At 34.9% G+C, this 17,188-nt stretch overlaps 1 protein-coding gene across 4 annotated transcripts in view; it reads right to left on the bottom strand.

The window, feature by feature from the left end:
* Nucleotides 1-12,412: 12,412 nt before the first annotated feature.
* LOC144966036 (uncharacterized) overlaps nucleotides 12,413-17,188 on the bottom strand; it is a 40,503-nt gene continuing 35,727 nt past the window's right edge. For all 4 annotated transcript variants that reach the window (XM_078902028.1, XM_078902030.1, XM_078902029.1 and 1 more), the window contains one exon: nucleotides 12,413-15,330. In XM_078902028.1, the coding sequence (XP_078758154.1) occupies nucleotides 15,002-15,330 (329 nt within the window). In that variant the 3' untranslated portion in view covers nucleotides 12,413-15,001. The remainder of the gene's footprint in view (nucleotides 15,331-17,188) is intronic.

Genomic DNA, 17,188 nt, shown 5'->3' with positions numbered 1-17,188 from the left:
CATTTTTATTCACCCTGGCAACTTGCCTCACAATGAACAAATAACCAAGTGTAGAAGTAATATCTTGTATGAGAAGCTATTTGACCATTTAATTAATGAAATGGTGATGTAATTCAATTAACTGTAAATACGTCAAAGTCAAAGACTAAGAAGTCATGATATTGATTATGTATTGAATTAACATTTTTTTTGTGTGTAAAGCTCCCAGTGATTATTTTTTGACTGATTTTTCATCGCTAATCATATTGTTTTTCTCTGCTATTTTTCAGCAGTTTGTCAAAATTTTGCCATGTAAGTTGAGTATAAAAGAATGAAGAATTTAATTTTTAGTTTGTTTTTTCTGCAGTCCTCAGGGACCACTCTTATACTTTTTCTTGGGCTCTTGTAACTTTAAACCAATCGAAATCTGCCATGTAATGTACATATTCCTAGAATGTGATACATTCTTAAAATATTGGGATGGATCCTCCTGACCTCCTATTTTGACGGGGAGGTCACTCTTGCTGTCTGCAATCCCCTTATATCTGTTTTCTCTTTCCCATGTTGTTCTCTGTCTTTCTTCTCTTTTGAGATTGTTCGGACTTTTTTTCCTGGTTCAGGCAGGAGTCCTTAACTGGGAGGGAGGCAGTTAAATGTATTGTTCCTTTTTTTTTTGTTGTTGTTTGAGAGAGAGAGAGATGATATCTTTTCCTTGTAAATCATTGGTGGGGTCTTCTAACCTCCCATAGTGAGCAGAGAGGTCACTATTGCTGCGTCGTCTATACCCTTGTTTTCCCTTTCCATGTTGCTCCTCGTCTTTTTCTGGATTGATTTTATTGTCCTGACAGGGATCCTTAGCTGTGAACGAAACAGTCAGATGTATTGTCCCTTTTTGAGAGATGATATTTTTTCTTTGTAAATCACCTCTCTGTTATGATTATGATTTTTTAAAGTATATTGTATTTATTAAGCATTTGAGTGTATTCTTAATAGCAAAATAATATGTTGTGTCTTCCTTGTAAATCATCTCTCTGTTCTGTGCATACTATTATATTTATTAGTTTTGAATTCTTTGTATTGGTTATTAACTATTGTACTTTGTAAATATTTCATTATGTCCATTAATAATTAATATTAATCCACCAACTGTTGGTAAAACTTTATTTTTTCTAATGGTATTTCCTCAAAACAATAACATTAATTTCTTCTTTTCACCATTTAATTTCTACTTGTTTGATTCCATCCCACACTTTACGTCTATGATGCAGTCCTTTATATATGTAAATAAGAGCATAGGTCCAAGGAGTGATTCATGAGGTGAATTTTAAAGGAATATTAGACATTGTGTTATCTAATTGTAGTACAGTCCACTCCGGATAATTGCAACTCGGTTAATCGCAACTTTCGGTTAATCGCAACATTTCCCAAGAAATGGAATTAATTCTATGTAAAAGTGTCCTAAAAATTGGTAAATTCAAGAAATCAATCAAACAAAATATCAAGATTAAATTTCATCATGGAAGAAATCGTGACAGGTTGAAAAATCAAAAAGTGAGCGGGATTTCATGCTACAATAGTGTTTCACCATTCTATTTGGGACAAAACAGGACGAGGCTTTGCAGTATAGGTTTGTGATGTCATCTGTGGCCATTAAATAGGAGGCGAAGGGGGCTGGGCATAGTTTTTACAACAGGTAGACAGTTGTAAAGAGAGACTGAGCGATATCCTTTGTTTTGGGATTTACAAGTGTGCATTGTTACAAATGAGTTTGGTAAGTGCTTATTGTCTCTCATCACGACCAATCTCTTTGTCTCTTACAAATGTTGAGAACAAAAGTGAAAGTTAATCCAATCTGAATAAGATGTTGACTTGCACCAAAGCTTCTTTTCCTTTTCAAAATCTATATGGGGCTGCCATATGGTTTTTATTTCAATCAAATTATTATGTCTGTGATGGACTAAGAACAATGTTAACAACAACTTATTTGAGTTTAGCATATATATGTAAAATGTTGCAATCGCGGACAGGAAACTCAACTTCGGTTAATTGCAACATTTTCGCTGATCTCAAGGTGTTGCGATTATCCGGAGTGGACTGTACTTGCTTTCGCTTTCTTAAGTAAGAAATTAACTGGTCTCAATGTCAAAAGTCATGATTGATCTATTTAGAAGTATACCATGAACTATGATGTCAAAAGCTGCAGATTGATCCAAAAGAGCTAAAAGAAATACATTATTTTTGTCAATGGTATTAAAAATGTCAAATTTTGATTTTCATTAGAGCAGTTTCATTACTATGAAAATCCTTATAAGTAGACTCACATTCTGTCACTGTACTTTAGTGTAAAATGATTAACAGCATTGTTTTATCGCCTAACCGGCATCCTGTCTCATCCTATAGGTTAGTGTTGCTATTGGCTTGGTACCCCTTTTAAAGCATTTTGGGCACATTTAGTGGATATTGGCTAATTAAATGTAGTATTATTCATACATAAATTCAGTATTACGTTCCCAGAAGCTGTAGACTGTAAAAGATATTGCTTGAACTTGGGGTCATAAATAGCTGAAAATTAATAATAACTTTTGAAAAAAAGAAAAGACTATTTTTATTTTTTTAGAAAGATTTTTCCATTGTATATCCTGTACTTACGTTTTGTAGATCAAATTAAAAGGGTGTTGTAATTCATAAATCTAATTGGATCTCCCTTTTTTTTCCCTTTTAATATCTTTTTGAATCCCTTTTTGTTCTTAATGTGGTTATTTTCATATGTGCAATACATTATTAAAGTATACTTCATAACATAACCTCTTTAATGTGATATATTGAATTGTGATGATATTAATTTGGCATGATAATCATGGCACTTTTACTCTTCATAAGAATTAACGACAATTTTATATCTTTTTCATGTACCTATTCATCGAGAGTGGAATGCAATAATGACTTTGAACATTTTTGTAATGGAGTTGGTCTGAGCTTAATTTCTTTTGTTTTAATTCATTGCTCTGAGAGTAACAACTCACTCCAACTGTACCCAGGGGGGTTGGTAAGAACAGCTCAGTCGTTGATGAGCTTTGTGATCTGTACAATAGTTTGTAAATTATTTATGATATTGGTTCAAACTGATAGAGAATATCCTTACATTGTCTTGAATTATTTTATATGTTACTTCCATTTATATTTCCCCTTAACAGCTTCAGTTACAGTGGGAAAGAGTCTAGAAAATAGTAACTATAGCCAGCTAATGTCATGTACTGTTATATTTCTTATTTGAATATCATAATTTATATAAATTTGAGTGTGTTCCTCTTAATAGGGATCTGTGCTTTTGTTTGAATGAGTCTTTTAGGTGATCTCAAACTAAGTTCATTAATAGTTTGCTCTTGGAATCTATATCATTTCCCAGATTTTGACTATCCCATCTTCTTTATTTTTACTGGCACTGAAATGACCTAAATGTGTCACAAGCGCCATAAAAGTCTTTTTAAAAAATAAGAACAAGTCTAGTTTCGACCCCCTTTCTTTGGGCAGGGAGGTACTTGCTGTGTCTTCTATCCCCCTGTATCGGTTTTCCAACATGCTTTCTATCTTTGTCTTGGAATGAGATTTATTTAGTTTTTTTCCTGGCCCTGGTCGGATACGTGGCTGGGAGGAAAACAGTCAAATGTATAGTTATAGTTTTGGGAGATGATATTTGTTTCCTTGTAAATCATCTCTGTTATGTACTATTATTTTTTAATTTTTAACATATGATTTGTAAACATTTGAGTGTATTCCTCTTAGTTGGATCTTGTGCTGGTGTCTGGGTAAGACTTTTAGGTGGTCTCAAACTTAGTACTTTGATGGTTTGCTCTTGAGATCTACATCTGTTTCCTATTTGAACCAATTCTCCTTTGTCTTACCTTTTCGTGTGTGATTTAATTGTAATTCTAGAACTTTTTACTATCCCATTTTCTTCCTTTTTACTGGCGCTGATATGACCTTAATGTGTTGCAAGCGCCGTAAAACCATTAAAAACAAAACAAAGTCTAGTTTCAATCAGTTTTTCCTGATCTGAATGTTAATTAACCATCCCTGATTTGATTGACTGCAGGCCTGGCCTGTATATCTTCCAACAATCGTCACATTTCCAACAATACAATTTTGCTAGATAAATTCTGTTAAGTGCTGAAATTTTTAAAAGAAAAAAAAAAAAAGGAAAAGTGAAAATATAATTCATAACGTCAAAAGACAGAACCAACAAAAAGAAAATAAAAGTCTTATTTCGTGCCTGGTGTTTTTTTGTTTTTTTTTTTGGTCTTTTTCTAGGGGAGGGGGGTTGTTTTTTTGTTGTTTAGTTGGTCGTGTGTGTGTGTGTGTGTGTGTGTGTGTGTGTGTGTGTGTGTGTGTGTGTGTGTAATGTTTGACACTAAAAGACAAAGGTATTAAAGAGCTATTAAAACAGTCTGGAGTTTTACATGATTTGGATAACGTCAAACGATCCAGAAATGGAGAGACTTCTACAAAAATAAATTAATTAAAAAAATATAGGAAAGAGTTTGTTTTTTTTTTGTTGAGGATCAGAAAATGTGTGCATGAAACAGGCATAAACGAATGCAAGAAAAAAATCATCCCCAAAAAATGGGAAAACTAACAATCCCAGTCAAAGCAGGCTGACTTTTTGGAATGATTTTTTTTCTTTTTCTTTCTGCTTTATCTGGCTTGTGTTTCATACACACGTTATCTTACACCAGTGCCTGCTCCCTAATTTGTTTTTGTTTTTTTTAGAGATGGAGACAGAAAAGAATGAAGAAAAATGGGTATTTTTTTATTTTTGTGTTGTTTTGGTTTTTTAAACTGTCAAACTAGAAAATTTGACATCCTCAAGTGAATGCGTTAAAATTATGAAAAGTTATTCTTAGACTGAATTTCAATAAAGAAAATGCTTTAGATAAAAATGAAGTTTCCTTTATTCATCTCTTGGGTTAAGTTGTCTTGAGGATCTTTAATGAAGAAAAGCTGTCAGATCTGCGCAGTGCCACAAAGTGAACAATATGGGGTTCATTTTTTAATATTTTTTTTTCAAAGTAATGTTCGAATCCAGGACCTATTGTAAGTACAGTTGAACCAATATGAAATTTTGGTCTGGAGTATATACTTGTAGGGAATGTAGATTTTAAGAATTTATGATGCAAGGCCCTGTTTTCTTTTTCATTTGATATTGCCTTGTATATATTTTTTTTCTGAATTATTATTTTTCAATATAATTGTAATTGACATGGGTTATAAAGATCAATATGCAAGAACAAGACGATGACAAAGCTACAAAGTCATGTTTTGTCAGGTTGATTTTCTTACTTTTGTTATCTTATTGTTTGTTTGCTTGCCTTTTTCATATTATTATATTTGATTATTTACAATGACTTTTTGACTTGCTATTAAATTGCTGTCATCGATAAAAGTTGAGTGTATTTTTGTTCATTTATTTGTTTTTTGATATAACGGAAATGACGTAATTGATTGATTTTATTATTATTTTCAATTTCTTCAAAACCAAAGCCATAACGTTCTATTTAGATATTGATTTTAATTAATTTTGTTTTCTATTGTTGTTTTGGTTATTTTGTTTAGTTTTTATTCACAGTATTTAACATATGCAATCATGTTAAAGTGGGAGACGATTGAAAGAAGAAAAAAAACGAATCCCACTCTGAAATTTGAATTAAAATGAACGTAGATAAACCTTAACCTGAAGTTTTCTTCTTTTTTCCTTTGTTTTTCAATGAACAATTTTCAATATTTATTTTCCTCTTATGATTTACTTTCTAAAGCAGAGAATCATGGTTCAATGTTTTAAAACTAAGAAGCAGCTACTGACTGGTGTGGGGTCTTTTGGCCGCCCAAAGTGGGTAGAGAGGGCACCCTGCTGAGTCTGGGTGGGGTTCCTGACCTCCCATAGTGGACAGAAAGGGACTTGTGTCTTCTACCCCCCTATATCTGTCTTTGTCTTGGGATGAGATTACCCGGTTTTGTCCTGACCCTGGCCGGAATTCCTAGCTGGGAGGGAAACAGTCAAATGTGTAGATAGGGTTTTGGGAGATGATATTATTTGTCTTGTAAGGTGATCTCAAATTAAGTATGTACTTTGATAGTGTGCTCTTGGAATCTACATCCGTTTCCTATTTGAACCAATTCCCCTTTGTCTTACATTTTCTTGGGTGTTTTAATTGTAATTCTAGAACTTTTTACTATCCCATTTTCTACTGGCGCTGATATGACCTTATGTGTTGCAAGCGCCGTTAAACCCTCAAAAAACAAACTCTACTGGGTCATCCTTAGATTAACTTTAAATATCTCAGTGCCAGGAGGCACATCAAGCCTGGACATTTTCTTTCCATTTCATTCGATCCTTGTCTATAGTCTTGGCCCTCTGCCAGGGGTACCATCGATATTCTCCTATTCCGCCATCCAACTCTAAAGTCCACCCTAATGCCACTACAGAATCTTTCTTTTCTCTTCTCCTCAAGACATGCTCAATCCAATTCCACCTTTTCCTTCTCACTATCACACTTAACTTTCTCTACCTTTGCCAATTCCAAAATCCTCCCATTCCTAACATGCTGTTGCCATCTTATTCTCAATATTCTTCTCAAGCATCTGCTGTGTCTTCAATCCAATTATATATGTTTTCCCTTTCCACGTTGCTCTCGTCTTTGTTCTGGATTGACATTGCTCAGTTTTTTTTCCTGGTCCTGGTGGGGATTCTCAACTGGGAGGGAGACTGTTAAATGTAGAATTCTTTATTTTTATTTTTTTAGAGAAAGAGAGAGAGATGATATTTTTTCCTCGTAAATCATCTTTGTTATATACACTGCAGTAGTTGGTTTTGAATAAACCGTACATGTAGATATATCCTTCACGGAGGAATCCTTTGCTGGTACCTCGGTGGGTTTCAGGTAATGTCAAAACATTCACATTGATAGATTGCTCGTGGATCCTCTGTTCCCAAGTTGAACCAGTACCATTTGTCTTGCTTTTTCTTTTGTGCTTTTAACTTCAGATATACAAATTTTTCTTTATCATCTTCATTTTTATACTGGCACTGAAATCAGTGGCAGTTGTGAGCGGTAAAGCAAAACATTTTTTTTTAAAATAGAGCTTTTATTTAGCACAATATCCTCTTAAAGTGCTCAAAGCACTTTACAAAAGGTCCCTGACCAACGGCAACACGTAACATCTAGAACAAGAAATGACGCCTGTTACGTGATATGACAATTTTTTCGACATAGACGTTTTTAACGGCCAGTTACTCATTTTACACCTGAGTACAATGAGAGAATGTGAGTAAAGAGCCTTTTCCAGGGTCTCAACTATGCCGGACCGATACTTGAACCCGATCAGAAAGCAAGTGTCATTCCACAAGACCACATAGCCGCACCAAAATGAAAAAGAAAAAAAAATACCCAGACGTTTTGCATAGCCTAGGGGAATAGATATCAACTCCAATAACCTCTGTTATTAATAATCCTAACTAGGCCTAACCCTATGTTTAAACATTTGTAGATTGAATCCATTGGCTGACAGGGGTTTTCTAACCTCCCATTGTGGGCAGGGAGGCACTTACTGTGTCTTCTATCCCCCGTTATCTGTTTTCCAACATGGTTTCTATCTTTTTGTCATGGGATGATATTACTTGGTATTGTCCTGGCTAGGAGGGAAACAGTCAAAATGAGTTTTGGGGGATATTTTTTGCCTTCTTTTCCTACTTCCCCCCAAGGCAAAATGAAGACTTTTGGTCGCTTGAGAGGTTTCTGTAACAATAGTTCTTTCTACAGGAGAAGGTTGTTAGCCTGCTTCCCAACCTCTTTACTAGTGGGACTAGAGATATTTTCTTTTAGGGTTTCCAATCCATTCCATAGCCAATTGCTGTGTGGGGTTCCTGACCTCCCATAATGGGCAGGGGGTACATACTGTGTCTTCTATCCCCTTATAACTATTTTCCAACATGCTTTCTGTCTTTGTCTTGGAATGAGATAACTTGGTTTTGTCCTGGCCCTGGCCGGAGTCCTAGCTGAGAGGGAAACAGTCAAATGCATAGTTATTGTTTTGGGAGATGATATTTTTTCCCTTGTAAATCATCTCTCTCTTATGTATTATTATATTTGTTATTTTCAATGTATAATGTAATCATTTGAGTGTATTCCTCTTTGTTGGATTTTGTGCTTGTGTCCGGATGAGACATAGGTGATCTCAAACTAAGTACATTGGTAGTATGCTCTTGGAATCTACATCTGATCCCTATGTGTCCCCAGTTCCCCTATGTCTTACTTTTTCTTGGGTGCTTTAATTGTAATTCTAGAACTTTTTACTATCCCATTTTCTTACTTTTTACTGGCGCTTATATAACCTAAATGTGTTGCAAGCGCCGTAAAACCCTTAAAAACATAAAAACAAAAACATTAGCCAATTGTATTCCAATAGATAGTTCGAAGATGACGTCACTCAGGTCTTTGTTATTGTTTTTTTGCCATCCGTGTTTATGAGTAATGCTCACTAAACTGCATTAACCTGACTATAAACGTTCATGATACACACAGTTTTGTGTGTTGGTCCGTTATACTTCCGGATGGCAATGTTATGAGCTTTTTAGCCAAGCGCATACTATCTATACTAGCGAGCTCCATCTGCCAGAGTTTGAATTCAGAGATTCTCTCCTAGATTAACTGGCTGCCAATTTTGGGAGATCGGTGCATGGGCACAAGAGCATGTTCCACATGACGGTGGGCCTACATGCCGCATGTTAAGGGGGCCAGACTCTCCTCCCTTTCCCAGTTATACCACAGGGTGCTCGGAGTGAAGTTTACTGGGTGGGGTTCCTACCTCCAATAGTGGGCAGGGATGTACATGCTGTGTCTTCTATCCTCTTATATCTGTTTTCCAACATGCTTTCTGTCTTTGTCTTGGAATGAGATTACTTGGTTTTGTCCTGTCCCTGGCCGGAGTCCTGGCTGGGAGGGAAACAGTCAAATGCATAGTTATTGTTTTGGGAGATGATATTTTTTTTCCTTGTAAATCATCTGTATGTATTATTATATTTGTTATTTTGAATTTATAATGTAAGCATTTGAGTGTGTTCCTCTTTGTTGGATTTTGCGCTTGTGTCCGGATGAGACTTGAAGGTGATCTCAAACTAAGTACATTGGTGGTATGCTCTTGGAATCTACATCTGATCCCTATTTGTTCCCAGTTCCCCTTTGTCTTACTTTCTCTTGGGTGCTTTAATTGTAATTCTAGAACTTTTTACTATCATATTTTCTTCCTTTTTACTGGTGCTGAAATAACCAAAATGTGTTACAAGCGCTGTAAAACCCTTAAAAACAAAAAAACAAAAAAAAAACAGAGTGAAGTTTAGCCTACTGCCGGCCGAGCTCACGCAGAACCACTACACCAGGAAATGCCTATCAAGAATTCTGTGTCAGAGACAGAATCAAGGAGGTTCAAATCCCAGAATATCACGATAAGCAGAATTAAAAAGATTGGTTTGAAAACTGACAGACTTTCAAATTGTCGGGTTTTTGGATTTCAACAAACTTTGTTCTTCGGATGTTTTTCTCCAATAGCAAAGAGCTAACAGATTGCCGAGATCGAGCTGGTTTATATTCGTTCATAAGATATCCAGGGTGTTCAGGTGATGTATGCTAATACTAATGGCAATTGTAAACAAATTACTATCAATGCGATTTTGTATATTATTCTTTTCTCTATTGGAAGCCATTGTAGTGACTTAAGAATTGTTTTTATAAAGCCACAGTGCTCCATACTTTTTAACTATGCGAGCAGCTTTATTGGCATCAAATGTAGTCTGTTCAGCAATGTTTTTAGTAGACCAAAAAGCAGAGTTACCACACTGGTAAAAGTATATAGTTTGTAATATATGTTTTGACTATCTCTCTTACGATAAAGGACCCCAGCCACTGCTTTGTAAAAGTTACTCATATAAATGGAGACAACACAAAACAAAAGGTTTCGGCCCTTGGCCTTTGTCAGGAGACAATGTTTTGTGTTGTCTCCATTTATATGAGTCTCCTTTCATCACTTGGTTTTTCTCTCCATCCCTGGCTCATTTAGGCGAGCTTTCAGCTACAGCTGTATAGTAATCTCATTGTTTTTATTGTTTTTAAGGGTTTTACGGCGCTTGCAACACATTTAGGTCACATCAGCACCAGTAAAAAGGAAGAAAATTAGATAGTAAAAACATTCTAGATGTACAATTTAAGGGACTTGAGGAAAAGTAAGACATAGAGGAAATGCTTCAAATAGGGAACAAATGTAGATTCCAAGAGCACACTACCAATGTTTGAGATCACCTAAAAGTCTCACCCAGACAAAAGCACAGCTTCCCACTAAGAGTAATACACTCAAATGTTTACAAATCATGAATAGTGTGCATACTGTGTCTTCTATCCCCTTATATCTGTTTTCCAACATGCTTTCTGTCTTTGTCTCGGAATGAGATTACTTGGTTTTGTCCTGGCACTGGCCGGAATCCTAGCTGGGAGGGAAACAGTCAAATGCATAGTTATTGTTTTGGGAGATGATATTTTTTTCCTTGTAAAAAATATGTTATGTATTATTATTTTTATTTTGAATGTATAATGTAAGCATTTGAGTGTGTTCCTCTTTGTTGGATTTTGTGCTTGTGTCTGGATGAGACTTGTAGGTGATTTCAAACTCAGTACATTGGTGGTATGCTCTTGGAATCTACATCTGATCCCTATTTGTTCTCAGTTCCCCTTTGTCTTACTTTTTCTTGGGTGCTTTAATTGTAATTCTAGAACGTTTTACTATCCCATTTTCTTCCTTTTTACTGGCGCTGATATAACCTAAATGTGTTGCATGCGCCGTAAAACCCTTAACAACAAAAAAAAACATAAATAGTGTGTAAACAAAAGATAATAGAGCGCATAACAGAGAGATGATTTACAAGTAAAAAACATCATCTCCCAAAACTAACTATACATTTGACTGTTTCCCTCTTAGCCAGGGTATCCGGCCAGGGCTAGGACAAAACCAAGTAACCTCATTCCAAGACAAAGACGGAGAGCAAGCTGGAAAACAGATATAAGGGGATAGAAGACACAGTAAGTGCCTCCCTGCCCACCATGGGAGGTCGGGAACCCCACCCAGATAGTGCTCTCAGTTTAGTACCAGTCCCTTTGTGATTCTAAATAGAGATGATGTCGTGACTTGGGCATGAGAAAGAGTAGGGACCTGGTTATGTGCAGCAGTGGATATGGCAATTGAAAAAAAGGTTTGTTAATTTTTAAAAAGCCTTAAGAGATTATTTGTCTGAAATCGAAATGTGGTTCCATATCGCCTGCTAGAAGGATAGATGAAAAACTCCCCAGCACAATAAGCACTGTGAAATGGAGAAAATGAATGCTCTATATAAGTATGTGAACCATCAGCTAAAATGTTATTAAATTGAGGTGATTCAGATCCCCAAATAAGACGTTAAAGTCGAAATAATTTTAAAAATATAAAAATGTTAATTCTGCATCATCCACGGACTTCATATTCTTTACCAAAAATTTAATTTTCAGCATTTAATTCACCTTGACATAAGACCATTTTAAACTGTGGATGACATAAATATTGTCAATTATGCCAAGCCGCTGGGAGTGAAATACACAAAAAGGCCTCTCCTTCTTGTGGTGTTTTCGTGAAATTCAAATAAATTTAGCAAATTAGTAATTACAACATTAATAAATGAACAATATTTAAGTAGATATTTGTTTTATTCCTCACCTTTTCTTTGGCAACATTTGAATTGCAAGTAAAAATTTGATTTCATGGGAAATGGGACTAAAACTTAGTATGAAATGATAAATGTCCATATAAAAACATAAAAAATTAAATTATGCCCTTCTGTGCGACATCTTTAGATGCCGTCGCCTAGGCATTCCATGAAGGAATATAGATTATCCATCAAAAATTTTATGGAAACAGCAATCACCAATCTTGTCCAAAGTGAGCAAATTTATTTGGGGGGGGGGGGGGGGGGGGGGGGGGGGGGGGGTAATAATCTTGCCCAGTGAAAAAAAAACAAACAACAGTGCCTGAAGCGAGGTTGAACTAGAGAATTTCCATGTCAAAGTGCAATGCCTTAACCACTCGGCCCCCCCGCCCCCCCCCCCCCCCCCCAAATACATACCAATAAAACATATATATGTATCAATACAAAATTCATTACATAATGTAAAAGGCATTATATGAGATATAGAAACATTACACATCATGATAGTTTAATAAGTCCTTTTTTACATCTGAAAAAGTTTGACAGTGGGACCAGCACATCTTTAAAGAAGTAGCTGATGTCACATGAAATCAAAATCAAAATTTCAAAACACATTTATTCATATCTAGAATCAGATAAGGCAGGGTATGTATTAGCTTTTTGGGTTTTTTTGTTGTTGTTTTTATTTTTTTGTTTGGGTTTGTTTTTTTAATGCAAGGGTACGTATGATCACAAATGAATGATTTTATATCCAAGTAGAGTAATTTTCAACAAATCCTTTTAAAAAACCTATGTCGTAGCTTTGTTTTTTTTGCTTTTGTTTTTCAGTGTTTTACGGCACTTGCGACACATTTAGGTCATTTCAGCGCCTGTAAAAAGGAAGAACTCAGGATAGGCAAAAAAGTTATAGATTTATAATTGTAAGCAAAAAAGAGACAGTAAGGCAAAGGGGAAGGATTCAAACATGTAAAAGACGTATATTCCAAGAGCACTCCATCATTGTAATTAGTTTGAGATCATCTACAAGTCTCATCCTGACACAAACACAGTTCCCCACTGAGAGGAATACACTCAAATGTTTACAAACCAATACATATTAATATGAAAAAAATGTAAAAGTGAATGATTTACAAGGGAAAAAAATAGCAGTCACAAAACTTTTATACATTGGACTGATATGCTTCCAGTCACAAACTCCGGTCACGGTTAAGACAAAACTAAGTAATCCCATTCCAAAGACAGAAAGCAACTCGGAAAACAGATATAAAATTATATGACATAATGTGACCTCCTGCCCACCATGGAAGGTCAAAGACCCCATCCAGCATGCATGCACATATATAATGAATCGGCAATCAACTACGGAGATCGCATTTTTTAAAAAGAAAGAAGACGGACAGAAAATGATGAAATCAAAATAAAGATGTACACAAGAATTGGCATGGAATCAGTAACAGTTCGTCAAAATACTGAAAATTAAATACTTTGAGCACATAAACACCACCATCAAACAAGTGAGAGGCATTAGATGCAACAAGGAAAAGAGTGGAATAGGAAGACCAGCAAGAAGATAACAACAATACATAAGACAGGCTGGGAAAATTAATATATCAGCTTTGAAAAAGAACAAAATACCAAATGAGGAATGTTTCAGGCTCAAAATCCCTTTTTTAGCAAAACAAAAAATCAAAAACACATATAAATGAAATCCACACATAAACACACACACATTTTTACCGATAATGTTTTAACCATAAAGCAATAATGTAATATAATATAACATATTTTCTTTTCTTGTTTACCTGAGGAAAGCCATTCACCGGAATGCAGTTTACTTTGTGATGTATCTTTTATAAAAGTCATTTTTACTCACTTTATGTTTCTATACATTTCATTGACTCATTTAGGCACCTCTAGATTTAATTGAAATCCAGAAAGCTGGATGTAAATATTTGCTTCCTCGTCTTACAGTCCAGAGCTTTCGACAACTCAGTGCATTCTAGGAATAACAATATCTCAAGCAAGCAGACTGGCAACAGATTGAAGGTTGTTCAAGAAAGACTTTGTGGCAAGGTCCCATAAGGGGTCAGTTAACAAAGACAAAAATTATCTATGATATTGAATAGAAACTGCGGAATGAAGTAAAAATGAATAATAGACAAAGCAACAGATATGTTTGTTTCTTTGTATATTGTTAGGGCTTTTAAGGTGCTTGCATAACTTACAGGTAATTTCAGAACTAGTTAAAAAAAAAAAAAAGAACTCTGGTCATTTCAGAACTAGTTTTTTTAAAAAAAGAACTCTAACATAGTAGACTTAGATTTAGATAACATGTTCACTTGTTTGTTTTTAAGGGTTTTATGGCAATTGCAACATATTTAGGTCACATGACAAAATTGTTGACAGTGGATTAGGACTTCTGGGATGGGTTGAGTTGAGACTTGTGATAAAGCATGCTTGAATGTTGGTAACTTGCCCTGTGTCAGCCAACAGAAGTCAGGAGAGGGAGGCGAGAGGTCTCTTTTCATTATGTCAAACACAGCTGACCACATTGTGAAATTGCTCGTCAGTTTTGGAGATTGAAATTTTTTATTAAACATCATGAATTTGTCAGAGAAGGCATTTAGGTGGAATACATAATTAGAAGCGGGCATTTAAAGTTGTGTTTTACAGGCAAAACTGGCATTAAGAAGGCAAGCAATTAGGCAATTACCACTGTACAACCTTTATCTCTTACCTCTCTGACTCCCCCGACCATCCATCATCTGTTCCACACGACTACCATTACCCATTACCACCACTACTACTTCTACTACTGCTACTACTACTAATTCTACAACTATTACTCCTGCTGCTGCCACGTATTATAATACTTATACTCCTACCTATCACAAACATTTGTAAAATTTTATTACAATTCCATTTTATCAATTTTCTACTATAGTATAGATTTTATTTCATTTTACATTCTATACAACAAGACCCAGTTTTCCTCATTTTGAATAATTTCATTAATTGCACACCTTTTATTAATATTTATTGTTATTTTTTAAATTTATGCTTCCTTACAAAGGAGCATTCAATTTCCGGTCCCATCATTGATTTGTTTATTCACCTTAACTGCGTCATTCTCACATCTCTCATCCGTCCATAGTGTTTCATTCATCATGTTTTGTTGATAAAGTAGAGACCCGAAATATCCACATTATCTGTCTTACATTTCTTAGCTTAGTGACATTTTTTCCTTCAAGCTTCAGCAACATTTTCATTTTCACTATCGAACATATAAAGCCAGGATTTATAAAAATTCACAACAGCAGTGTCAAGATTGTATTTGGCATCCGACACATATTTTGTGGCTTTCTCACGATAATCTTCTTCCAGCAGAGTAAACGTCAAAAAGTCTGCAATCATTTTGTCCATTTTCGTCTTTTGATCATCCTCGTTCAAGTTGTCCCAGGCTTCAGACTTGTACTCTGGCTCCATAGGAAGAAATATTGGAGAGCCATCATCTACAATTGGATCATCAACAAATTCACCTGCCTGTCGTTTTTCCTCCTCTTCTTTCACTTGTTCTAAAATAATTGGAAAAAAAATATATAATAACATCATTGCTATATCCCTGCGAGCCACAGGACATACAATCTTTCTAGCTTGAATCTGAAAATGCATTTTAAAATGTAATAAAATATGTACTTTTTCTGTTCAGTTTTGAATATTTATTTTATCATTATATCAAAATTAAGAATTCATCTTTTCTGTATTTATTTTTAAAAGTATCTATCATTGACATTATTATAAAATCAAAGATGTAATTTTAACAGTGCAAAGTATGCCAACATACACTGTTTGAATCATCTGTAAAATATCCTTTAAGCATTCTTTCTTTTTGTTCCAAGTGATTTAGCGCCATAAAAATAGCATACTTGCCAAGCAAACTTTTTTTTCTTAATTGGGGGTAATCCTAAAGTTTATAGGCTAGTTTGGGCCCCCCATCAATTTTTTTTTACATATAAAAGTTATGTTTACAAATCCAACCAAATGAAAATTTCATTGCTACTCCAAACTGCTGCTTCCGTCAATGCACTTTATAGACCTCTGCAAGCCTGATCATTAATGTTGGTGGAGACAGCATCGGTCCCAATAAAACACATTACCCTTATTTGAACTGTTCATATGTCAATGCACGAGTAACCATAAACAAGTTTCAGCCATTCATGAATGTTTACAGGTGCACATCTCTCTGCAGTAAGGAAATCAATTACAGCCCGCTTATTGATGCATAATTCCTTTTAAGTGATTTCTTTGACCAACATGTTGGAATAGATTTTATCAAATAAAATATTTAAAAACAAGAAATGGCAGCTAAACAAAATTTGGTGATATAAGAGAAGAACAAATTGTGTACATTTTGATGTGTAGTGTGCACTGGTGCATTTAATACAATTGGAAATATCCAATAAGCGTGAAGACTTTTCAGCTAAGCCTTGTATGTAAAATGAAAAGAACAATGACGGTTACTTCCCTTAAAATTATCTCTTGGTGATTTACTTTTCAGATTTAAGTAAATAGTAAATAGTAAATAATGAATTTAGATAGTGCCTAAACATCCACGCTAATCGTGCTGTGGGGTGTTTTACATAATAAAAATAAAAATGTTTAAAAACAACAGAATTAAAAATCTCGACACTACATGATACATAATAAACATGCATTCAAAAAACAGAATCAAAGCAAAATCTATTTTATGAAAAATAAGTCTTGCGGAACAACTCAGTCTTCAGACATTTCCTGAAAGATGATAAATTTTCACAGGACTTTGTCCGAGGACTAAGTGAGTTTGTGTGAAATAATTTGACAAACAAATGTATAAACTTGATAAATTAATATCAAATACTAAAATTATAAATGAGTTCGGTAGGTAATAATTTTGTAATCCACATCTACAACACTGGCTCTTTTAATAGCATCTTGTGCATAATCTAAGTAAAAAACACTACCTGCAGTACAGTAAAGATGACAATGTGAGGAATATAATAAAATAAATCGAGTAATCTTTTTAACCCATTGCGGCCCAAATCACCCGTAATCGCCCGCTCAAAAATACATCTCAAACAGTGCAAATCGCCCGATATCGCCCGCCAGGTACCCAGCATCTTTGAACCCATAAACTAAAAACATGTGTAGAGCCACTTCTTTTTATTTAGAAAACGAAAGTAGAGAAAGAGTGAAAGTGAAACTAGAAATTTCCCGATCGTTTTTATCTCAATTCGTTTGTCTGCTGTGAATATTTTAAGTTTGTCGACCAAATCGGTTGTGGTAACGTCCTTTTATTTTTTTTTTTTGGCTGGAATGGCGTTTGAATTCCTAAATTCTCGGGCGTGATCAACGTTTTTTAATGGATAGTGACGATGAGAGTGCTCAATCAGACAT

This window comes from Berghia stephanieae, chromosome 2, assembly GCF_034508935.2.
Source record: "Berghia stephanieae isolate SIO BIC M18660-M18661 chromosome 2, UCSD_Bste_1.3, whole genome shotgun sequence".
In the NCBI taxonomy this organism is placed as follows: domain Eukaryota; kingdom Metazoa; phylum Mollusca; class Gastropoda; order Nudibranchia; family Aeolidiidae; genus Berghia; species Berghia stephanieae.
Note: the sequence above shows the minus strand (reverse complement) of the source record. Positions and strands in the feature narration are given on the sequence as shown.